Source organism: Somniosus microcephalus, chromosome 11 (genome assembly GCF_052327205.1).
Source record: "Somniosus microcephalus isolate GS21.2 chromosome 11, FLI_Smic_1.0, whole genome shotgun sequence".
In the NCBI taxonomy this organism is placed as follows: domain Eukaryota; kingdom Metazoa; phylum Chordata; class Chondrichthyes; order Squaliformes; family Somniosidae; genus Somniosus; species Somniosus microcephalus.
In genome coordinates, this window is record NC_140997.1 from 8,854,711 (window position 1) to 8,880,407 (window position 25,697).

The 25,697-nt window shown below is 44.3% G+C and overlaps 1 protein-coding gene across 1 annotated transcript in view; it reads right to left on the reverse strand.

Moving 5' to 3' along the window:
• Nucleotides 1-490: 490 nt before the first annotated feature.
• The window catches only part of lcmt1 (leucine carboxyl methyltransferase 1), a 72,774-nt gene continuing 47,567 nt past the window's right edge, over nucleotides 491-25,697 (reverse strand). The window contains exons 9-12 of the mRNA XM_086000127.1: nucleotides 24,972-25,073; nucleotides 3,611-3,702; nucleotides 2,972-3,069; nucleotides 491-1,090 (exon numbers count right to left, since the gene is read on the reverse strand). Coding sequence (XP_085856253.1) covers nucleotides 1,059-1,090; nucleotides 2,972-3,069; nucleotides 3,611-3,702; nucleotides 24,972-25,073 — 324 coding nt within the window. The 3' untranslated portion in view covers nucleotides 491-1,058. The remainder of the gene's footprint in view (nucleotides 1,091-2,971; nucleotides 3,070-3,610; nucleotides 3,703-24,971; nucleotides 25,074-25,697) is intronic.

Genomic DNA, 25,697 nt, shown 5'->3' on the forward strand with positions numbered 1-25,697 from the left:
ATCCAATGAAACAAAAAGATGGTAGGGGAATTTTAAGTGCTGGGGAGAAAGCCCGTGGGATGCACAGGATGCCCACCTCAGAGATGCAGTGGGAGGCCCGCTCCATTTTTAATGGCCGGACCTTGAAATGGGTGTCCAGAGGCAGCTCACTGGTTTGTGCCCCCTATCCCTAAGTCTGTATCATTTATATATACTGAGAAGAGCAATGGCTTTGACAGTGATCCCTGGGGCATACCAACATCCCAACAGTCCAAAACATCTACCAATCATTACTCTTTTTAAATCATGGACTTCCTATCCATGCTGCCCCATTCCTTTAAATACTATGCACCTTCATTTTATCAACAAGCTTCCTACAGGGTACTTTATAAATAGTGCCTACAGTGCAATAAATACTGATTGATCACTAATGAAGCAATTAGTGATGAACTGATCACACTAATGTAATAAATACTGACACTAATACAGTAAATAGTGACACAGACCTCAATTATGCAGTAAATAGACAGTAACTGTCTAATCAGATTAATTTACTAGAAAGGTAACAGCAACCGTCTAATTACATTACTATAAGTGTTAGCTGATCACATCAGTTTAAATACCCATGCATGTATTCAGTTTGGATATATTCCAAATAGAATTTCTCATTTAAATAATCAATAACAATACTGTAAAGAAATGCCAATTAACAACTGCAGCATTTTGTGGCAAATTGTATTTTTGTGTATTGATGATTATAAAGACAACTTATTGATGATACCAGTAAACTTCTGTTGTTTTGGTGAACAGATCAACCTCAACTGAAATTTTTTTAATTAAATATAACAAATCAGTCTTTTTAATGCAAAACAAGTGGTTTGTTAATCTGACATACATTAGAGGCTGCAAGTTCACAAAATTAAGTTAATTCAGCCTTTCCTGTTGCTTATACACAGTAACAAAAAGCAACATTTAATCACAAAGGCACTGTCCTATTATGGTTTCAGTGGATTTCCTTTTTCATGCAGATTGATTGCAGGATTCATTGTTTCAGACTTGAAGTAGCTTCTCAATGGAAATCAAATGCTCCCAAACATAATGTCACCGATACCTAAAAACAGAGGACATTTGCATTACATGTGGGAGTACAGTGAGTAGTAATTATGGATGGGTAGTTTGCTGAAGGGCAGATCGCATATCAAATCTGTCCATCCTTAATTTCAACCCACTGTACTCCCCCATGTTCATTTTTCTCCATTCAGGTCACACCTTAAAAGGGGGGAATTTCATCATTGGGACTACTACTAAAAAATAAAAATTAACTTGATTCTATGCACTTTTTTAAAATTACTTTGATGAGATGATCAGCAAACTGGCTTGGAGGAATGTACACAGAAATGATAATATGGAAATAAACCATTCTGTCCAACCAGTCTGCCGATTCTTATCCTTCACACTAGCAGTAGTCCCAATCCCATCCGGTTTCCCATATCCCTTCACCCCACTTTCTTTCAATTACCTATCTAACTGTCGACACGGGCTCTGCTTCAATCACTGACTCGGATAGTGTAAAACAAAGTTTCTCCTGCTTGAAGTCCTAAATCTCTTACATTTATGTCACAATCACCAAAAGCAACTTCTAGGCTTATGGGTTTGTAATTTGTTTAATCCGGTTTGGTTTCTTATCTTAGACTTCATACCATACACCTTTCTGCCCCTGCTTTTGCCAGTGATGTTTTCGAACCAGCTGTTTGATGTGTTAGAATGGAAAATATCGACTTATCTGCCCTTCCCTCCCTTCACAGGAGGTGTGGTTTGCCTCTGTTTTCCCCTCCTTCAAGGGAAACACAGTGAAGCTTTCCCAAGATGGTGGGCTGAGAACTGGAACTCAGAGTGTAGTGTCATAGGGGTGAACTCATATTACCTTTCAGTCTATCCAGAACTATTAAGTTCTATTCAGAACGCCAAACCATCGTCAACACCTTCATTGAAGCGTACGAGAGCATAGGCCTTACACTAAACATCCGTAAGACAAAGGTCCTCTACCAACCTGCCCCCGCCACACAGTACTGCCCCCCCCCCCCCCCCCCCGATTATCGAAATCCACGACAAGGCCTTGGACAACGTGGACCACTTTCCATACCTCGGGAGCCTACAGTCAACAAGGGCAAACGTCGACGACGAAGTCCAGCACCGCCTTCAGTGTGCCAGTGCAGCCTTTGGTCGCCTGAGGGAGAGAGTGTTTGAAGACCAGGACCTCAAACCCGGCACTAAGCTCATGGTCTACAGGGCAGCAGTGATACCTGCCCTGCTGTATGCCTCAGAGACATGGACCATGTACAGCACGCACCTCAAAGCACTGGCGGGGTACCACCAACGCTGCCTCCGCAAGATCCTGCAAATCCATTGGCAGGATAGGTGCACCAACGTCAGTGTTCTTGCTCAGGCCAACATCTCCAGCATCGAAGCTCTGACCACGCTCGATCAGCTCCGATGGACGGGTCACATTGTCCGCATGCCCGATACTAGACTCTCAAAACAAGCGCTCTACTCGGAGCTCCGGCACGGCGAGAGAGCCCCAGGTGGGCAGAGGAAACGCTTCAAGGACACCCTCAAAGGCTCCTTGAAAAAGTGTAACATCCCCACCGACACCTGGGAATCCCTGGACAAGACCGCACAAAGTGGAGGAGAAGCATCTGGGAAGGTGCCGAACACCTCGAATCTCTTCGCTGGGAGCAAGCGGAAGCCAAGCGCAGGCAGCGCAAGGAGCGCACGTCAACCCAGGCACCCCACCCACCTGCCCCTTCAACCACCGTCTGCCCCACCTGTGACAGAGACTGTAGGTCCCGCATTGGACTCATCAGTCACCTGGGAACTCATTTTTAATGTGGAAGCAAGTCATCCTCGGTCCTGAGGGACTGCCTAAGACAAGTTTCTTTTTCAACCTCAGTATCTATAGGGCAGCATATAATGCACAACATGAAATGATTACCGAAGTCATCACTATCCTTTGTGGCCCAGCAGATGCAATAATGTTGCAGTAGTTGCTGCAAAAGCTCCTTCTCATCCAAGAATTCAAGAAGTTCTATCCTAGAGGAAACCAATGAATAAGGATTAGAAGGAGAAGTTTCAGGAAAAAGAATCTCAGTGACTGAAGGAATGAGCTAGCCCATGGTATACAATACTCTTGCATTGCCACTGGATATACAGCTTGTGATAGAGATAGTGGCAATATCTAGTACCAGCCCATCAGAAAAAGCAAAAGCTCAGGAAATTCTCATCCCCGAGTAGGTCACAAACAACGGCTATATTAAGCCTTCAAGTAAAAACAAATAACTATTTAAAAATCAGAGAATTTCGTAAATTTTGTTCACTCATATATATTCCTGCATTTGTGGCCTTTGCACTTAGATTTCCATTAATTATTCTGACTGACATGACAACTGTAAATTGCCACGACTGATTTAGATACATGTTCCAAAGTAATTCAGAGAAAAGTAGACCTACAGAATGGACTGTAAGACTGATTTGACTGTCACCCTGTCACATAGCAAACTCATACATTGTTTTAATTTGTAATGCTAGCAGCAGAGGAATCCTACTGAAAATCACAAACACAAATTAAATGTACCTCTGAACATCTGCTTGTGGCAAACTGTTATAAACAGTCATCATGTCCATAGCATTCGCATGATCCCAGCCATTCAAAAGAAACCGATCTTTCTGTGGAGGAATAAGCCCAAACATAGTTTGAAACTAGAAGCAATCACAGACTGTACTTATAAAGCTGTTCAATATTTAGGAACCAGAGATAGCAGTGCTGTTTGAAATTCAATTTAAATAGAAAAAGGAGAACATTTGTATTTACTTAGCACCTTATCATGCCACTGAAATGTCTCAAAGTGCTTAATTTGTTTTTGGAGTGCAGTGACTGTTGTTATGTAGACAAACTGAAGGCATTCTGCACCAGAAACATTCAACAAACAAAAGTAAGATGAATGACCACTTAATCTGATTTTGGTGGTGTTGGTTGAAGGAGGAATGTTGGCCAGGAGACGGAGAACTTCCTACTCTTGTTCGGATAGTGGCATGAGATCTTTAATATCCACCTAAACAGGCAGATGGAACCTTGCTTTAACATCTCATCCAAAAGGATGTCACTGCTGACAATACTACTCTCAGTAGAATGTCAGCCTACATTATGCACTCAAGTCCTGGTGTGGGCTTGAATCCACAACCCATTGACCCAGATATGACAGTGCTACCAACTGAACAAGCTAACTGCTTAGTTACTATTTTTGTATGGTTTCAAAATGCAAAATGTATTTTATGTAGTTATAGTTACTGTTTAACAAGTATTTTATATATTACACATAGGATATACAGCACAGAAACAGGCCATTTGGCCCAACCAGTCCATGCTGGCGTTTTTGCTCCACTCGAGCCTCCTCCCGTCTTTCCTCATCTAACTATCAGCGTAACCCTCTATTCCCTTCTCCGTCATATGCTTATCTAGCCTTCCCTTAAATGCATCTATATATACTATTCGCTTCAATCACTCCCTGTGGTAGCGAGTTCCACATTCTCACCACTCTCTGGGTAAAGAAGTTTCTTCTGAATTTCCTATTGGATTTCTTGGTGACTATCTTATATTGATGGCTTCTAGTTTTGCTCTTCCCCACAAGTGGAAACATTCTCTCTATATCTACTCTATCTAAACCATTCATAATTTTAAAGGCTTTATTAGGTCACCCCTCAGCCTTCACTTTTCAAGATAAAAGAGAGCCAGCCTGTTCATCCTTTCCTAATCTCACATTTCTGGCATCATCCTTGTAAATCATTTTTGCACCCTATCCAGTGCTTCTCTATCCTTTTTATAATATGGTGAGCAGAATTAGTCATAGTCATAACAGCACAGAAAGAGGCGATTCAGCCAATCAAGGCCGTGCCGGCTCTCTGTAGAGCAATCCAGTCAGTCCCATTCCCCCACTCTATCCCTGTAGCCCTGCAAGTTTATTTCCCTCAAGTGCCTATGCAGTCTCCCCTTGAAAACATTGAGTGTCTCCGCTTCCACCACTTCCGTCGGCAGCGAGTTCCAGGTCATCACCACTCGCTGCGTAAAAATGTTTTTCCTCACATCCTCCCTGTATCTCTTGCCCAAATCCTTAAATCTGTGTCCCCTCATCCTTGTATATAAGAAATAGGAGCAGGAATAGGCCACTTGGCCCCTCGAGCCTGCTCCGCCATTCAATAAGATCATGGCTGATCTTGGGCTCAAAGCCACTTCCCCGCCCGCTCCCCATAACCCTTCACTCCCTTATCTTGCAAAAATGTGTCCATCTCAACCTTAAATGTATTTAATGACCCAGCCTCCACAGCACTCTGGGGCAGAGAATTCCACAGATTTACGACCAGAGAAGAAATTCCTCCTCATCTCAAAAGGGCGACCCTTTATTCTAAAACAGTGTCCCCGCGATCTAGATTTCCCCACGAAGGGAAACATCCTCTCTGCATCTAACTTGTCGTGCCCCCTCAGTATCTTATATGTTTCAATAAGATCACCTCTCATTCTTCTAAATTCCAATGAGTATAGGCCCAGCCTGCTCAACCTTTCCTCATAAGTCAACCCCCTCATCTCTGGAATTAACCTAGTGAATCGTCTCTGAACTGCCTCCAATGCAAGTATATCCTTCCTTAAATAAGGAGACCAAAACTGTACGCAGTACTCAAGGTGTGGTCTCACCATTACCCTGTACAGTTGTAGCAGGACTTCCCTGCTTTTATACTCCAACCCCATTGAAATAAAGGCCAACATTCCATTTGCCTTTTTGATTACTTGCTGTAACTGCATGCACAAGGACCCCCAACTCCCTCTGAAGTGTAGCATTTTGTAATCTCTCTCCATTTAAATAATAATTTGCTTTTTTATTTTTCCTGCCAAAGTGGATAACCTCGCACTTTCTCATATTATACTCCATCTGCCAAATGTTTGCCCACTCACTTAGCCTGTCTATATCCCTTTGCAGGTTCTTGGAGTCCTCTGCACAACTTGCTTTCCTACCCATCTTTGTAGCATCCGCAAACTTGGCTACATTACACTCGGTCCCTTCATCCAAGTCATTAATATAGATTGTAAATAGCTGAGGCCCCAGCACCGAGCCCTGTGGCACCCCATTAGTTACCGTTTGCCAACCGGAAAATGACCCATTTATCCCAACTCTCTGCTTTCTGTTAGTTAGCCAATTCTCTATCCATGCAAATATATTACCCCCAATTCCGTGAGCTCTTATCTTATGCAGTAACCTTTTCTGTGGCACCTTATCGAATGCCTTCTGGAAATCCAAATACACCACATCCACTGGTTCACCTTTGTCCACCCTGCTTGTTACCTCCTCTAAGAACTCCAGCAAGTTTGTTCAGCATGATTTCCCTTTCATAAAACCATGCTGACTCTGCTTGACTGCATTATGATTTTCCAAATGTCCTGCTACTGCTTTCTTAATGAAGGACTCCAGCATTTTCCCCAACAGATGTTAGGCTAACTGGTCTATAGTTTCCTGCTTTCTGTCTCCCTCCTTTCTTAAATAGGGGTGCTACATTTGTGATTTTCCAATCTGCTGGGACCTCTCCAGAGTCTAGAGAATTTTGGTATATTGCAACCAATGCATCCACTATCTCTGCAGCCGCTTCTTTTAAGACCAGCGGGAGCAGTGGACTTGTGGGAGACTCGGCGGCGGCAATAAAAGCGGCAGCGAGGCCAGGAGAGGCCTCAGAGCAGCGGCGGCAGGTAGCGGGAGCAGCGGACCTGTGGGAGACTCGGCGGCGGCGGCAATAAAAGCGGCAGCGAGGCCAGGAGAGGCCTCAGAGCAGTAGCGGGAGCAGCGGACTTGTGGGAGACTCGGCGGCGGCAATAAAAGCGGCAGCGAGGCCAGGAGAGGCATACCAAACTCCAGTCTGCGAGCTCGGAAGTTGCAGAGAGGTAAAAAGTAATCGGGGTGTGACGTCACCAGGGAGCAGGTAAGTGATTGGTTGGTGAGTATTTCTCTCTTTTCATTACAAGCTTGAATTCTGTGGTGTTAAATTTCTAGGGGCTCTGTGTTGTAGTGAGGACAGTTGGTAAATAAAGCGCCCTAGAGTATACCTGTAACTGGGGTATTGAATAAATTTTTAGATTAATTAAAGGAGTAAGTCATGGCAGGAGAGCTCAGACCCGTGTTCTGCTCCTCCTGCTCTATGTGGGAAGTCAGGGACGCTGCCAGTGTCCCTGGCGACCATGTGTGCGGGAAATGCATCCAGCTGCAGCTACTTGTAGACCGCATTGTGGCGCTCGAGCTGCGGGTGGATGAGTTTTGGAGCATGCGCGATGCTGAGAGGCTCGTGGATAGCACGTTTAGCGAGTTGTTCACGCCTCAGGGTAGGGCTGCACAGGGGGTGACCATCAGGCGGAGCAACAGAGGCAGGCAGGAAGTGCAGGGGCCCCCTGCGGACATCCCCCTTTCAAACAAGTATACCAAGTTGGATACTGTTGAGGGGGATGACTCACCAGGGGAAGGCAGCAGCAGCCAGCTTCCTGGCACCAGGGACGCTTCTGCTGCTCAGAAAGGGAGGAAAAAGACTGGGAGAGCAATAGTGGTAGGGAATTCTATCGTAAGGGGAACAGATAGGCGTTTCTGTGGCCGCAAACGTGACTCCAGGATGGTTTGTTGCCTCCCTGGGGCCAGGGTCATGGATGTCACTGAGCGGCCACAGGGCATTCTTAAGGGGGAGGGTGAGCAGGCAGAGGTCGTGGTCCACATTGGGACCAACGACATAGGTAGGAAGGGGGATGAGGTCCTGCATCAAGAATTTAGGGAGCTAGGTAACAGATTAAAGAGCAGGACCTCAAAGGTTGTAATCTCTGGATTACTCCCAGTGCCACGTGCTAGTGAGTATAGGAATAGGAGGATAGAGCAGATGAATGCGTGGCTAATGAGTTGGTGTAGGGGGGAGGGTTTTACTTTCCTGGATCACTGGGCCTGCTTCTGGGGAAGGTGGGACTTGTACAAGTCGGACGGGTTGCACCTACATAGATACATAGAAGATAGGAGCAGGAGTAGGCCATTCGGCCCTTCGTGCCTGCTCCGCCATTCGATGAGATCATGGCTGATCCTTTAATTCAGTATCCCGTCCCCGCCTTCTCTCCGTAACCCTTAACCCCTTTTGCCCGTAGAAATATATCTAATTCCCTCTTAAATATATTTAATGAGCTGGCGTACACTGCCCTCTGTGGCAATGAGTTCCACAGGTTCACCACTCTCTGAGTGAAGAAATTCCCCCTCATCTCTGTCCTAAATGGTTTAGCCCTTATCCTTAAATTATGTCCTCTAGTTCTGTTCTCACCCGCTAAGGGAAACATTCCTTCTGCATCCAGTCTGTCTAGACCTGTCAGAATTTTATACACTTCTATGAGGTCCCCTCTCAATCTTCTAAACTCCAGTGTGTACATCCCTAAACTACATAGTCTCTCCTCATAGGTCATTCCCGCCATTCCTGGTATCAGCCTGGTGAATCGCCGCTGCACCCCCTCCATGGCAAGAACATCCTTCCTCAGATGAGGCGACCAAAACTGTACACAGTACTCGAGGTGTGGTCTCACCAGTGCCCTGTACAGCTGCAGCAAGGTATCCCTGTTCCTGTATTCTAACCCTTTTGCTATGAAGGCCAGCATACCGTTTGCCTTCTTGACCGCCTGTTGCACCTGCATGCTCGCCTTCAGTGACTGGTGTACAAGAACACCCAGGTCTCTCTGTACTTCCCCCTCTCCCAATCTATTGCCATTTAAATAATAATTTGCCCTCCCGTTCCTGCACCCAAGGTGGATAACTTCGCACTTGTCCACATTATAGTGCATCTGCCATTTATCCGCCCAATCGCCCAGTCTGTCCAAATCGCTCTGGAGCTTCCTGGTCTCTTCCTCTGAGCCCACCCCACCTCCTAGTTTAGTGTCGTCTGCAAATTTGGAAATGCTGCATCCGACTCCCTGATCCAGGTCATTAATGTAAATTGTGAACAGCTGGGGGCCCAGGACAGATCCCTGTGGTACCCCACTTGTTACTGCCTGCCATTCAGAAAATGAGCCGTTTATTCCAACTCTCTGTTTTCTATCTGACAGCCAGTTCCCTATCCACGCCAAAACTTTCCCCTTTATCCCATGAGCCTCAATTTTCCATGCTAATCTTTTATGTGGGACCTTATCGAAGGCCTTTTGGAAGTCCAGGTACACCACATCTACTGGCTCTCCCCCATCTATTCTACCAGTTACTCCCTCAAAAAATTCCAATAGATTAGTCAAGCACGATTTACCCTTTGTAAATCCATGTTGACTCTGTCCTATCCTGTCCCCATTTGCTAAGTGCTCCGCTATTTCATCCTTAATGATGGACTCCAGCATTTTGCCCACAACTGATGTAAGGCTTACAGGTCTGTAATTACCTGCTTTTTCCCTACCCCCCTTTTTGAATAGTGGGGTAACGTTAGCTACCCTCCAATCCATCGGCACTGTTCCCGAGTCTAATGAATTCTGAAAAATCATCCTTAGTGCATCCGCTATCTCTAGGGCCACCTCCTTCAGTACCCTAGGATGCATGTTATCAGGCCCTGGGGATTTGTCCACCTTCAATCCCTTTAGCTTCCTTAACACCATATCCTTAGAGATATTGATTTGCGTCAGTTCCTCCTTTGCCAATGTCCCTATTTTTCCCGATATCCCAGGGAGGTTTTTTGTGTCTTCCTTCGTAAAGACTGACCCAAAGTATGCATTTAGTTGATCTGCCATTTCCTTATTTCCCATTATATATTCCCCCGTATCTGACTGCAATGGACCAACTTTGGTTTTCACCAGTCTTTTCCTTTTGATATACTTATAAAAGCTTTTGGAGTTAGTTTTTATATTTTCCGCCAGCTTGTTTTCGTAAGCTATTTTGCCCCTCTTGATTATGCCCTTTGCCCTCCTTTGCTCTATCTTAAACTGTTCCCAATCTTCCGCTCTGGCGCTTTTTTTGGCTATTTTATACGCCCTATCTTTGGATTTTATGCTGTCTCTAATTTCCCCTGTTATCCATGGTTGAGTCACCTTTTTAGATTTCCTTTTATGCCAGATTGGTATAAACAATTTTTGCAATTTTGTCATTCTATCTTTAAATGTTTGCCATTGTTTATCTACCTCCAGTCCTCCCAGGAACGTTGTCCAATCAGACCTACTCAGTTCCCGTCTCATGGCATCATAATTCCCCTTGTTTAAATTCAGGACCTTAGTCTCTGAGTCAATTTCTTCGCTCTCCATTTCGAGTGAGAAATCGATCATGTTATGATCGCTCTGACCCAAGGGTCCCCGTACAACAAGATTACTGATTAGTCCCTTCTCATTGCACAGTACCCAGTCCAATATAGCCTGTTCCCGAGTTGGTTCCTCGACATATTGATCCAGATAACCATCCCTCAAACACTCAAGGAATTCCTCCTCCTCATTATTTTTACTGATTAGGCTAGTCCAATCTATATGTAAGTTAAAGTCACCTATGATGACAGCTGTGCTCTTATTGCACGCTTCTCTAATTTCCCTCGTGATGCCCTCCCTAACCTCTATTTTACTATTTGGAGGCCTATATACCACTCCTATTAATGTTTTTCGCCCCTCGCTATTTCTTAGCTCCACCCATATAGATTCTGTATTAACTGAGTTAATATCCTTCCTTTCAATTGCATTTATCCCCTCTTTTACTAGCAATGCTACCCCTCCTCCCTTTCTTTTTTGTCGATCCTTCCTAAATACTGAATACCCCTGTATGTTAAGCTCCCAGCCCTGCTCACCCTGCAACCATGTTTCCGTAATCCCAATTAGGTCATAATTATTAACCTCTATTTCCACAGCTAATTCATCTACCTTGTTCCTGATGCTTCTCGCATTAAGGTATAAAACCCTCAGGCTTTTTTTATGCTCACATTTTTTATGAATTAGTTTGGCCCTTTGTTTTTTGTTCCTCACCCTTTTATCATTTATTTCTGTCTGCCTTTCACTTTCCTCTATTTCACTACATAGGTTTCTAGCCCCCTGCCATACTAGTTTAAATGCTCCCGAACTGCTTTATCAAAAATTACCCCGAGAACATCAGTTCCATCTCTGCACAGGTGTAGACCGTCCCTTTTGTATAGGTCACACCTACCACAAAACTGGTTCCAATGCCTCAAAAATTTAAAACCCTCCCTCTTACACCACTGCTCAAGCCACGTATTTAGCCTAACTATCCTGTTCTCTGTACTCTTACTAGCACGTGGCACTGGTAGTAATCCAGAGATTACTACCTTCGAGGTCCTACTTTTTAGCTTGGCTCCTAACTCCCGAAATTCTACTTGTAGGACCTCTTCCCTTTTTTTAGCTACGTCGTTGGTACCAACATGTATCACGACAACTGGCTGTTCCCCCTCCCCCTCCAGAATGTTCTGCACCCGCGCCGAGACATCCTTGACCCTTGCACCAGGGAGGCAACATACCATCCTGGAGTCTCGGTCGCGACCACAGAAACCCCTATCTATTCCCCTTACAATCGAATCCCCTATTACTATAGCCCTGCCACTCTTTTTCCCTCCCTTCTTTGCAACAGAGCACCTGAACCAGAGCGGGACAAATATCCTTGCGGGGAGGTTTGCTAGCACTGTTGGGGGGGGGGTTTAAACTAACTTGGCAGGGGTATGGGATACAGAGGGGAGCTGAAAGAGGGGGTGATGTGCTGCCAATTATAGAGAAAAAAACAAGTCAGCTTGGTAGACAGGGCAAATATACAAGGACAAGGCTGGATGGCATCTATTTTAATGCAAGGAGTCTTGCAAATAAGGTGGATGAACTGAAGGTGTTGATAAACACATGGGAGTATGATATTGTTGCTATCACGGAGACATGGTTGAGGGAGGGGCAAGACTGGCAGCTCAATATTCCGGGGTACAGAATCTTCAGGCGAGACAGAGGGGGGGGTATAAGAGGGGGTGTAGCAATATTAATTAAGGAGTCAATTACTGCAGTAAGGAGGGATGACATATTAGCAGGTTCCTCTAATGAGGCCATATGGGTGGAGCTTAAAAACAAGGGGGCAAGCACTTTGCTGGGAGTGTACTATAGGCCTCCAAACAGTCAGGGGGAGATAGAGGAACAGATATGTAGGCAAATCTCAGAGAAATGTGCAAATAATAGGGTAATAATAATGGGGGATTTCAACTTCCCCAATATTAACTGGGATAGTCAGAGTGTGAAAGGCACAGAGGGTGTAGAATTCGTAAAGTGCATCCAGGAGAGCTTTTTGAGCCAGCATGTAGAAGGTCCTACAAGAGAGGGGGCGGTACTGGACCTAATTCTAGGGAATGTGGCTGGCCAAGTGGAAGAAGTGCTAGTAGGTGAGCACTTTGGTGACAGTGACCATAATATGGTGAGATTTAAGGTGGCCATGGAAAAGGGCAGGGATGGGCCGGAAATAAAGGTTCTAAATTGGGGGAAGGCCGATTTTAATAGGATAAGGCAGGATCTGGCCAAAATGGACTGGGATCAGCTACTGGTAGGAAAATCCGCATCGGAGCAATGGGAGGCTTTCAGAAGGGAGATTGAGATCATACAATGGCAACATGTTCCCGTAAAGGTCAAGGGTGGTTCCAAAAACCACAGGGAACCGTGGATGTCAGGGGATATACGAGAATGGATTAGAAAAAAAGAGGGCTTTTGGCAGATACAAAAGGCTAAAGACGGAGGAAGCCCTAGAGGAGTACAAAAAGTGCAGGGGGATACTTAAAAAAGAAATTTGGAGATCAAGGAGGGGCCATGAAATAACACTGGCGAGCAAAATAAAGGAAAATCCTAAGATGTTTTATAAGTATATTAAGGGTAAGAGGATAACTAGGGAAAAAATAGGGCCCATTAGGGACAAAAGTGGCAATCTGTGTGTGGAGCCGGAAGATGTAGGAGGGGTTCTAAATGAATTTTTTGCATCTGTTTTCACTATGGAGAGGGACGATGTAGACATAGAAATAGGGCGGGGGGACTGTGATATGCTCGAACACATTAACATCGAGAGGGAGGAGGTATTGGCGGTTTTAGCAGGCCTAAAAATGGATAAATCCCCAGGCCCGGACGAAATGTATCCCAGGCTGCTGTGTGAGGCAAAGGAAGAGATTGCGGGGGCTCTAACACACATATTCAGAACCTCTCTGGCCACAGGGGATGTGCCAGAGGACTGGAGAACCGCTAATGTAGTTCCATTATTCAAGAAGGGAAGTAGGGAAAAACCGGGGAACTACAGGCCAGTGAGCCTAACATCAGTGGTGGGAAAATTATTGGAAAAAATTCTGAGGGACAAAATCAGTCTCCACTTGGAGAGGCAAGGATTAATCAGGGATAGTCAACATGGCTTTGTCAAGGGAAGATCATGTCTGACTAATTTGATTGAATTTTTTGAGGGGGTGACTAGGTGTGTGGATGAGGGTAACGCAGTGGATGTGGTATACATGGATTTCAGTAAGGCCTTCGATAAAGTCCCGCACAGGAGACTGGTCAAGAAGGTAAGAGCCCATGGAATCCAGGGTGCCTTGGCACGTTGGATACAAAACTGGCTTAGTGGCAGAACGCAGAGGGTGATGGTCGAAGGTTGTTTTTGTGACTGGAAGCCTGTGGCCAGTGGGGTACCACAGGGATCGGTGCTGGGTCCCTTGCTGTTTGTGGTCTATATTAATGACTTGGATATGAATGTAAAAGGTATGATCAGTAAGTTCGCGGATGATACAAAAATTGGTAGGGTGGTAAATAACGAGGAGGGTAGTCTCAGTCTGCAGGACGATATCGATGGGTTGGTCAGATGGGCGGAACAGTGGCAAATGGAATTTAACCCGGAAAAGTGCGAGGTGATGCACTTTGGGGGGACTAACAAGGCAAGGGAATACACAATGAATGGTAAGACCCTAGGCAAGACGGAGGGTCAGAGGGATCTGGGTGTGCAAGTACACAGATCCCTGAAGGCGGCGGAACAGGTGGATAAGGTGGTAAAAAAGGCATATGGGATACTTGCCTTCATTAGCCGAGGCATTGAATATAAGAGCAAGGAGGTTATGATGGAGCTGTATAAAACACTGGTTAGGCCACAGCTGGAATACTGTGTGCAGTTCTGGTCGCCACACTACAGGAAGGATGTGATCGCGTTGGAGAGGGTGCAGAGGAGGTTCACCAGGATGTTACCAGGGCTGGAACGCTTCAGCTATGAAGAGAGACTGGGCAGATTGGGTTTGTTTTCCTTGGAGCAGAGGAGGCTGAGGGGGGACATGATTGAGGTGTACAAAATTATGAGGGGCATAGATAGGATGGATACTAAGGAGCTTTTTCCCTTAGTAGAAGGGTCAATAACTAGGGGGCACAGATTCAAGGTAAAGGGCGGGAGGTTTGGAGGGGATTTGAGAAAGAACTTTTTCACCCAGAGGGTGGTTGGAGTCTGGAACTCACTGCCTGAAAGGGTTGTGGAGGCTGGAACCCTCACAACATTCAAGACGCATTTGGATGAGCACTTGAAATGCCACAGCATACAAGGCTACGGACCAAATGCTGGAATATGGGATTAGATTAGACAGGGCGTGATGGCCGGCGCGGACACGATGGGCCTCTATCCGTGCTGTATAACTCTATGACTCTGGGATGTAGGTCATCTGGTCGAGGGGACTTGTCATCTTTTAGTTCCATTATTTTAACAAGTACTATTTCCTTAGTGATAGTGATTGTCTTTAGTTCCCCCCTCGATTATCCATTATTGGGATGTTGTTAGTGTCTTCTACCATGAAGACAGATATAAAATATTTGTTTAGAGTCTCTGCCATTTCCCCGTTCCCCATTATTAATTCCCCAATCTCATCCTCTAAGGGACCAACATTTACTTTAGCTACCCTCTTCCTTTTTATATACCTGTAGAAGCTCTTACCATCTGTTTTAATGTTTCTTGCTAGTTTACGCTCATAATTGATCTCTCTATTATTTTTTTAGTCATCCTTTGCTGGTTTTTAAAAATTTCCCAATCCTCTGGTCTCCCACCAATCTTGGCAACATGGTATGCCTTCATTTTCAATTTGATACCATTCTTTACTTCCTTAGTTAGCCACGGATGGTGCTCCCTTCTCTTAAAATCTTTCTCTCACTGGAATATATTTTTGTTGAGAGTTATGAAATTTCTCCTTAAATGTCCACCACTGCATTTCAACTGTCTTACCCTTTTATTTATTTTTCCAGCCCACTTTAGCCAGTTCTGCCCTCATGCCACTGTAATTGCTTTTGTTTAAGATCAGGACACTGGTTTGAGATACAACTTTCTCACCCGCCAACTGAATTTGAAATTCAACCATGCTATGATCACTCTTTCCTAGAGTATCCTTTACTATGAGATCATTTATTAATTCTGTCTCATTACACAGTACCAGATCCAAGATGGCCTGCTCCCTGGTTGGTTCCATTACATACTGTTCCAGGAAACCATCCCGGATACACGCTATAAACTCCTCCTCAAGGAGGTCCCTCTGTCCCTGCACACACACTAAAACTACCATAGCCAATTTGATTTGTCCAATCAATATGGAGATTAAAATCACCCAATTATTACTGTACCTTTTTTTACAGGCCTCCATTATTTGTTGATTTATACTCTGTCCAACAGTATTGCTACCATCAACTAGTGGGAACAGCCTTTCCCCGTCTAGCCTATCCAAACCAGTCATAATCTTGTACACCTCTATCAAGTCACCCCTCAACCTGCTTTGCTCTAATGAAAACAAATCCAGCTTCTCCAACCTGTCCTTGTAACCAAGATCCCCCATCCCCGGAACCATTCTGGTAAATCTCCTCTGCACCCTCTCAAGGGCCTTCACATCATTCCTAAAGTGTGGTGACCAGAAGTGGACGCAATACTCCAGTTGTGGCCTATCTAGCGCTTTATAAAGGTTCAGCATAACTTCTCTACTTTTGTACTCAATACCTCTATTTATGAAACCCAAGATCCCATATGCTTTGCTAACCACTCTCTCAATATGTCCTGCCACCTTCAGGGACCTATGCACATTAACTGCCAGGTCCCTCTGTCCCTGCACACTCTTTAAAACTGTGCCATTAAGTGTATATTGCCTCTCCCTGTTCCTTCTGCCTCACACTTCTCTGTATTAAATTCTATCTGCCACTTGTCTGCCCATTCTGCTAGCCTTTCTATGTCCTGTTGCAGTCGATTGGTATCATCCTCACTGTTTGCCACACCCCCAAGTTTAGTGTAATCGGCAAATTTAGAAATTCCACTCTGTATTCCAATATCCAGGTCATTAATATGCATCAAAAGCAGTGGCCCCAGCACAGACCCTTGGGGAACACCACTGTCTACCATCCTCCAGTCTGAAAAACAGCCATTTACCAGAACTTGCTGTTTTCTGTCCTTAAGCCAATTCCTTATCCAAGCTGCCACTGACACACCTATTCCATGAGCCTCAATTTTGTTAACCATCCTTCTATGTGGTACTTTGTCAAATGCCTTCCTAAAATCCATGTCGACAACATCCATTGCATTCCCTTCATCAATCCTCCCTGTTACTTCATCAAAAAATTCAATTAGATTAGTCAAACACGAGCTGCCTTTTACAAATCCGTGTTGGCTCTCCTTAATTAGCTTAAACCTCTCCAAGTGCCCGTTAATTTTTTCCTTGATTATTGTTTCTAAAACTTTACCCACCACTGATGTTAAACTGACCAGCCTGTAGTTACATGGATTATCCTTACACCCTTTCTTAAACAATGGTGTCACATTTGCCATTTTCCAATCCTCAGGCACCTCCCCCGCATCTAGGGAAGATTGGAAAATTATGGCAAGCCCTTCCACTATCTCCTCCTCCATTGTACACAGTACTCCAAGTGTGATCTATCCAAGGTTCGATACAAGTTTAGCATAACTTCTCTACTTTTCAATTCAATCCCTCTAGAAATAAACCCTAGTGCTTGGTTTACTTTTTTAAATGGCCTTGTTAACCCGTGTCTCTACTTTTAGTGATTTGTGTATTTGTACTCCGAGATCTTCTACCCCATTTAGATTCGTATTTTCCAAGTAATATGTGACCTCCCTTTTTTTCCTTACCAAAATGTAACACCTCACTAAATGCCCTGTTATTATTAAGGACGTGGTAACAGGGCACTTAGACAATAATAATAGGATTGGGCAGTGTCAACATGGATTTATGAAGGCAAAACCATGTTTGACAAATCCATTAAGAGTTTTTTCAGTTTGTAACTAGCAGAATAGATCAGGGGGAACCAGTGGATGTGGTGTAGTTGGATTTTCAGAAGGCATTCAATAAGGTGCCCCACAAGAGGTTATTTAACAAAATTAGGGCTCATGGGATTGGGGTAATATACTAGCATGGACTGAGGATTAGTTAATGGACAGAAAACAGTAAGTAAAAAAGACTTGCATTTATATAGCGCCTTTCACGACCACCGGACGTCTCAAAGCACTTTACAGCCAATTAAGTACTTTTGAAGTGGAGTCACTGTTGAAATGTGGCAGCCAATTTGCGCACAGCAAGGTCCCACAAACAGCAATGGGTAAAACCAGATCATCTGTTTTTTTTGTTATGTTGGTTGAGGGATAAATATTGGCCAAGACACCAGGGATAACTCCCCTACTCTTCTTCGAAATAGTGCCATGGGATCTTTTACATCCACCTGCGAGCAGACGGGGCCTCGGTTGAACGTCTCATCTGAAAGACGGCACCTCCGACAGTGCAGCATTCCCTCAGCACTGCACTGGAGTGTCAGCCTAGCTTTGTGTTGAAGTCCCTGGAGTGGGACTTGAACCCACAACCTTCTGACTCAGAGGTGAGTGTGCTAACAACTGACGCACAGTAGGAATAAACGGGTCATTTTCGGGTTGGCAGGCTGTAACTAGTGGGGTACCGCAAGGATCAGTGCTTGGGCCTCAGCTATTCACAATCTACATCAATGATTTGGATGAGGGGACCAAATGTAATATATCCAAGTTTGCTGATGATACAAAGCTGGGTGGGAATGTAAGTTGTGAGGAGGATGCAAAGAGGCTTCAAAGGGATATAGACAGGCTAAGTGAGTGGGCAAGAACATGGCAAATGGAATATAATGTGGAAAAATGTGAAATTATCCTTTTGGTGGGAAAAATAGAAAAGCGGAGTATTTTTTAAATGGTGAGAGATTGGGAAATGTTGTTGTTCAGAGGGACCTGGGTGTCCTTGTACACAAATCACTGAAAGTTAACATGCAGGTACAGCAAGCAATTAGGAAGGCAAATGGTTTGTTGGCCTTTATTACAAGAGGATTTGAGTATAAGAGTAAACATGTCTTACTACAATTATATAGGGCCCTGGTGAGACCACACCTGGAGTATTGTGTACAGTTTTGGTCTCCTTACCTAAGGAAGGATATACTTGCCGTAGAGGGAGTGCAACGATGGTTCACCAGACTGATTCCTGGGATGGGGGGGGGGGGGGGGGGGTGGGGGGATTGTCCTATGAGGAGAGACTGAGTAGACTAGGCCTATATTCTCTGGATCTTTGATGAATGAGAGGTGATCTCATTGAAACATACAACATTCTTACAGGGCTTGACAGGGTAGATGCGGAGAGGATGTTTCCCCTGGCTGGGGAGTCTAGAACCAGGGGTCACAGTCTCAGAATAAGGGGTCGTCCATTTAGGACTGAGAGGAGGAAACATTTCTTCATTCAGAGGGTGGTGAATCTTTGGAATTCTCTTACCCCAGAGGGCTGTGGAGGCTCAGTCGTTGAGTATATTTAAGACATCCTAGGATCGTAAAAGAAGTGGCTGCAGAGATAGTGGATGCATTGGTTGTAATCTTCCAAAATTCCCTAGACTCTGGAAAGGTCCCAGCGGATTGGAAAACCGCAAATGTAACGCCCATATTCAAGAAAGGAGGGAACCAGAAAGCAGGAAACTATAGGTTAGTTAGCCTAACATCTGTCATTGGGAAAATGCTGGAATCCATTATTAAGGAAGTAGTAGCAGGACATCTAGAAAATCATAATAAAACCATATTGACTCTGCTTGATTGTATGAACAGGAAATCGTGTTTGCAAATTTATTAGAGTTCTTTGAGGATGTAACGAGCAGGGTGGATCAAGGGGAACCAGTGGATGTAGTGTATTTGGATTTCCAAAAGGCATTCGATAAGGTGCCACATAAAAGGTTACTCCACAAGATAAAAGCTCATGGTGTTGGGGGTAATAAATTTGTTTGCCAATCCGCTATCCATGCTAACAGAAAACAGAGTCAGGATAAATGGGTCATTTTCAGGTTGGCAAACTGTAACTAGTGGGGTGCCACAGGGATCAGTGCTGGGGCCTCAACTATTTACATTAGTATTATGTAATCTATATTAATGACTTGGATGAAGGGACCGAGTGTACTGTAGCCAAAGTTGCTGATGATACAAAGATAGGTGGGAAAGCAAGTTGTGAGGAGGACACAGAGTCTGCAAAGGGATCTAGATAGGTTAAGTTAGTGGGCAAAAATTGGGCAGATGGAGTATAATGTGGGGAAATGTGAGGTTATCCACTTTGGTAGGAAGAATAGAAAAGTAAAATATTAATTAAATGGAGACTACAGAATGCTGCGGTACAGAGGGATCTGGGTGTCCTCATACATGAAACACAAAAAGTTAGCATTCAGGTACAGCAAGTAATTAAGAAGGCAAATGGAATGTTGGCCTTTACTGCAAGGGGGATGGAGTATAAAAGTAGGGAGGTCTTGCTACAACTGTACAGGGTGTTGGTGAGACCACACCTAGAGTACTGCGTACAGTTTTGGTCTCCTTATTTAAGGAAGGATATACTTGCATTGGAGGTAGTTCAGAAGGTTTACTAGGTTGATTCCTGGGATGAAGGAGTTGTCTTATGAGGAAAGGTTGAGCAGAATAATAAATGTTTCACGAACGGCCCTTGCAGAAGCAACATTGAGCGGCTCCCTCCGAAGTTGGTGCTGTTCCTCCTCCTCTGCCTCCTCCTCTGACTCTACCTCCTCGTGAGGTGGTCCACCAATCCCTGGTGGCAATGGCTGGGTCCTCAGAATGGCGAGGTTATGCAGCATGCAGCACACAACTATGAAAACGGATACTCGATCAGGGGAGTACTGCAGGGTTCCTCCAGAGTGGTCAATACAGCAGAACCGTTGCTTTAGCATGCCGATGGTGTGTTCGATCAGGTTCCTGGTGGTGCTATGGCTCTCATTGTATGCAAACTCAGCAGGATTGTTGGGGTTATGGAGCGGTGTCATCAGCCAGGTACCAAGTGGATAACCCTTGTCCCCGAGCAGTCAGCCGTGTGGTTGGAACAGTGCTGGGGCAACAGTCTGGCGCAGGATAAATGCATTGTGGCTGCTGCCAGGATAGCGGGCATTGACGGTGAGGATGCACTGTCTGTGGTCGCACACCAACAGCACGTTCAGAGAGTGGTAGTCTTTGCGGTTGCGGAACGCCTCTGCATTTTGATGAGGTGCCCGCAATGCCATGTGGGTGCAGTCAATGGTGCCTTGAACCATGAGGAAAGCCCGCTATCCTTGCGGAGCCACATGCGCATTCATGCTGTTTGTCTTGGGTCATGGGGAATGAGATGTACTCCCTTCTCCTTTTGTACAGAGCATCTGTGACCTCCCAGATGCAGCAATGGACAGCAAACTGGGAGATGTTGGCAATATCCCCTGTTGAAGCCTGGAAGGAGCCGCTGGCATAGAAATTGAGCGCGACTGTGACCTTCACTGCCACTGACAGAGACGTCCTGGTCCTGAGCGGAGGCTGGAGCTCTGGCTGCAGGAGGTGGCAAAGCTCTGTGACCACTTTCTTGCTGAAGCGGAGCCTTCTAAGGCACTGCTCCTCTGAGATGAATCTATGAGAACTGCTCCCAGAATACCCTGGAAGGGTAAGGTACTCTGTGGAGAGCCCTATTGGCCCTCCTCCCTCTGGCCACGTTTTCAAATCATTCTCTCCGCCTCCGCCGGTGAAGCTGGAGGACGAGGCCCCATGCCAGTACAGCCCCCATTAACTCTTATAAATGTTACCGTACCAAAGGTAAGTGAAATGCAACCCGATAAGTTTTGCTGACGAGCAAAACTCCTTCAAGTAGGAAACCGTTAAATCTCTCCAAACACCTCTCTGCTTCTGTCAACATGCGAAGGCTGAACTGATTGCCGTCAGGGAAAAACAAGAAGTGCCCGCCTTTAAATAGTGCTCCCCCAGCTCTCAGCCGACTGTAAACCGTCGTCCTCTTCCTGTTGTTCCTAGTGGCAGGCGCACAAGCAGGGCGCGAGGATCAATTTCCGGTCTGGGGCCCTACCGGTGCGGTGCGCGCTCAGATGACGTCATGATCTCTGGATGCAGAGGAGGAGGAGCTAACCAACCAAATTTTTTCCCCTTAATGATGTCTTCTTGTAGCAGTCCTCCTCAGCACGGTGGCATAGTGGTTAGCACTGTTGCCTCACAGCGCCAGGGACCCGGGTTCGAATCCGGCCTCGGGTGACTGTCTGTGTGGAGTTTGCACATTCTCCCCGTGTTTGCGTGGGTTTTCTCCGGGTGCTCCGGTTTCCTCCCACAGTCCAAAGATGTGCGGGTTAGGTTGATTGGCTATGATAAATTGACCCTTAGTGTTAGGGGGATTAAATACGTGGGGTTACGGGGATAGGGTGGGATATGTGTTGGTGTAGGGGTTACGGGGATCGGGTGGGATATGTGTCGGTGCAGGCTCGATGGGCCGAAATGGCCTCTATCTGCACTGTGGGGTTTCTGTGATTCTGTGATATCCCCCCCAATTTGGTGTCATCCACAAATTTAGAAATTGTGTTTATGATTCCAAAGCCTAAATCGTTAATATAAATTGTGAACAACAGTGGTCCCAGCACTGATCCTTGTGGAACACCACTACACCTTCGGTCACTCTGAATAGCTACCCTTTACCCCAACTATCAGCTTTCTGTCTTGAAGCCAGCTAGCTATCCATAACACCGCATTCTGACCTCATTCATTAGTCTATTATGTGGTACCTTATCGAAGGCCTTTTGAAAATTTAGATAAATTACATCTACTGTATTACCCTTGTCTACGCTCTCTGTTGCCGCTTCAAAAATATCAATGAGGTTGGTCAAGCAAGACTTTCCCTTTTGAAATCCATGCTGACTATTTATTATTGTATTTTTGGTTTCTAGATGTTCTTCTATTTTTTTCCTTTAGTAGGGATTCCATTATTTTTCCTACCACCGATGTTAAGCTGACTGGTCTATAGTTCCCATGACATGTTCTATCTCCCTTCTTGAATATAGGTATTATGTTAGCTATCCGCCAGTCCTCTGGTACTTTTTCTAACGAATTATTAAATATGTGCAGTAATGCCTCTGCTATCTCTTCCCTAGATTCTTTTAAAATGCGCAGATATAATCTGTCCGGACCAGGGCTTATATCCTCTGAGTTTGATTAGTTTATTTAATATATCCCCTCTCTTTATTTTAAATACAGTTATCTCATTTCTAATCTCATCTTCCGATGTCATGTCCACCTGTTCCAAGTCCCTGGTAAATACTGAAGCAAAGTTATTAATTAATATTTCCGCCATACCTCTCTATCGCTGCCTGTGATATTATCCTGTCCATCCCTTAGTGATCCTATTCCTATCCCGACTTTCCTTTTTTAAAATTTATATGCCTGTAAAATATTTTACTATTTTGTTTTACGTTCCTTGATAATTTAATTTCATAGTTCCTTCTGGCATTCCTAATTTCTTTTTTGACTTCTCTCCTAATCTCTTCGTATTATCCCTCGTCATGCTCTCCCCTGCTGACCGGGAACAGTAGCATAGTGGTTATGTTACTGGGCTAGTAATCCAGAGGCCTGGACAAATGATCCAGAGATGTGAGTTCAAATCCCACCACGGCAGCTGGGGAATTTAAATTCAGTTAATTAAATAAATCTGGAATAAAAAGCTAGCATCAGTAATGGTGACCATGAAACTGCTGGATTGTTGTAAAAACCCATCTGGTTCACTAATGTCCTTTAGGGAAGGAAATCTGCCGTCCTTACGCGTTCTGGCCTATGTGACTCCAGACCCACAGCAATGTGGTTGACTCTTAACTGCCCTTTGAAATGGCCTAGCAAGCCACTCAGTTATACCAAACCGCTACAACAAAGTTAGTACTGTGGGAGTACCTTCACCAGTCAGAGTGCAGTGGTTCAAGAAAATGGCTCACCACCACCTTCAAGGCCAGCAACGCCCACATCAACCTCAATGAATAAACTTTAAAAAATGTACTTAGTATATGCCTCTTTCCTTACCCTCAATTTTCCCTTATGTCCATGGTGTCTTATTAGTACGATAGCAAAATACTGCAGATGTTGGAAATCCGAAATAACAACAGAAAATGCTGGAAAAACTCAGCAAGTCAGGCAACATCCGTGGAGAGAAATTTGAGTTGACGTTTCGGGTTCTAATCTCTTTTACTTCTTTTGGTTCTTTAATTCTTTTGTCCGATCGCAGCCCTGCCTTCGATCTAGTTCCTTTTCTCTCCAGTTTTGAAGAAGGGTCAAACCCGAAACGTCAACTCAAATTTCTCTCCACGGATGTTGCCTGACTTGCTGAGTTTTTCCAGCATTTTCTGTGTCTTATTAGTGTTTAGCTTGTTCTTGTGATTTAGCAGAATATATTTTTCCTGGACTCTGTTGAACACCATTTTAAATGTTTCCCACTGCTGTTCTACATCATTGTTTGTTTTCCCAAGTTCTATTCTCAGCCCCTCAAAATCAGCTTTTCTCCAATCTATTACCCTAGTCTTCATCATACTTATGTCCTTCTCAATTATTATCTTAAAGCATATTATATAATGGTCACTATTGCCTAGATGTCCCCCTGCTTTTACCTGCTCTGGTTCATTCCCCATTACTAGAACCAATAGCGAATCTGCCCTTGTTGGGCTTCTTACTTATTAGGTTAGAAAGGAGTCCTGTACACATTGTAGGAATGCCATTCCCTTTTCCCTACCTCTTCTGGTCAATTAATATCAGAGTAGTTAAAATCCCCCATGATTATTATTCTTTGTTTTTTACTCATTTCCCTAATTTGTTTGCATATTTCTTCCTCCACCTCCCTTCCACTATTAGGTGGTCTGTAGACTACCCCTAGTAGTGTGATTGATCCTTTATCATTTATCTCCATCCACATGGATTCTATTTCTATCTTGCCGATAGCTGCGTCACTTTTTTCTACTGCCATTGTTATCCTTAATAAGAACAGCTACTCCACCTCGCCTTTTTCCCTATCTATCTTTTCTAACTATGTTACATCCTGCAATGTTTAATTCCTGTCCTGATTTTTCTGTAGCCATGTCTCAGTAATCCCTACTATGTCTGATTCCTCGCAACGTGTTATTGCCTCCAGTTCCCCTGTTTTATTATGGACAGTGTGTGCATTGCTGTACAGACAGTTTAACTCATTTTTAATAACAGTCCCTCTCACTTTATTTTATTTTAACCATCTTTTTACACTCCTGTTCTATAACTATTTATTCCCTGGCCATAAATGTCCTCCCCTACTTTATTCTTTCCTATGCTCTCCTTTCCTATTTTGTTTATATTTAGGCTGATTTCATTTCTTGTAGATCCCTCCCATCGTCTTATTAGTTTATAGCCTTTACCACCTCCCTATTTACCCTTTCCACTAGGACATGGGTCCCACCCTGGTTCAGGTGAAACCCATCCCATCAGTACAGCTCCTTCCCACTACTGGTGCCAGTGTCCCATGAAAAGGAACCCCTCCTCCCCACACCAGCCCTTTAGCCACATGTTTAACAGTATTTGACAACAAAAGAAAATCAAAAATTGCTATTTTTTTTTTTTTAACAATTGTTAAAGAATATGAATTACTGCAATTGTGACAAAAGTATACACAACCTGCGTCTCCAGAGTTTGACAGATATCTACTCCGGCAAGGTTACACTGCCGTCGCTGCAAATTTTCTATCATCACCTGGCCAAAACGATCAGTCATGTTCACCTGAAAAATGCGCAATCAGTAGAATGTTCCCATTACTCAATAGACTGAAAGATCTCTTACAGTACAATGGTGATGCTGTGTGGGCTATGTAGAGCTGCTCAGGGAAAAAAGCCAGTGATCTGTTAAAGCCAAAATTCCACACACACACACACTCAATAAAAAAATACTTGGATAGCATTTCTCATGTAAAAATGACTCAGTGTTACATAATTATATACATTTTTGGAGCAGTGACTATTGTTACATTGGCAAACACAGCAGTCTCTTGTGCCAGCAATTTGCCAAAGCAGCAAATAGATAAATAAGAAGTTAATTTGACTTTAGAAAACATTGGTCAAAGGAAAAATGTTGGCTATATCATCAGAACTCCTTGCTCTTAATTAACACATGTGACACTAAGACTAACTCCATGTACCATCAGTTATCTCAATGCTTCCACTAGTGAAAGACACTACAGAAACACTACAAGTGCCTTGAAATAAAAAGAGCAACTAATCTTAGGTAAAGTTGTTAAATTTAAAATGTAACCCGAAATAAGATTCTCAAAGGTTTATTACAGGTATTATTTTCCTATCCCAACTTTACACAGCTCGTATGGTGTATTTGTACCCTCTCCATCAAGTT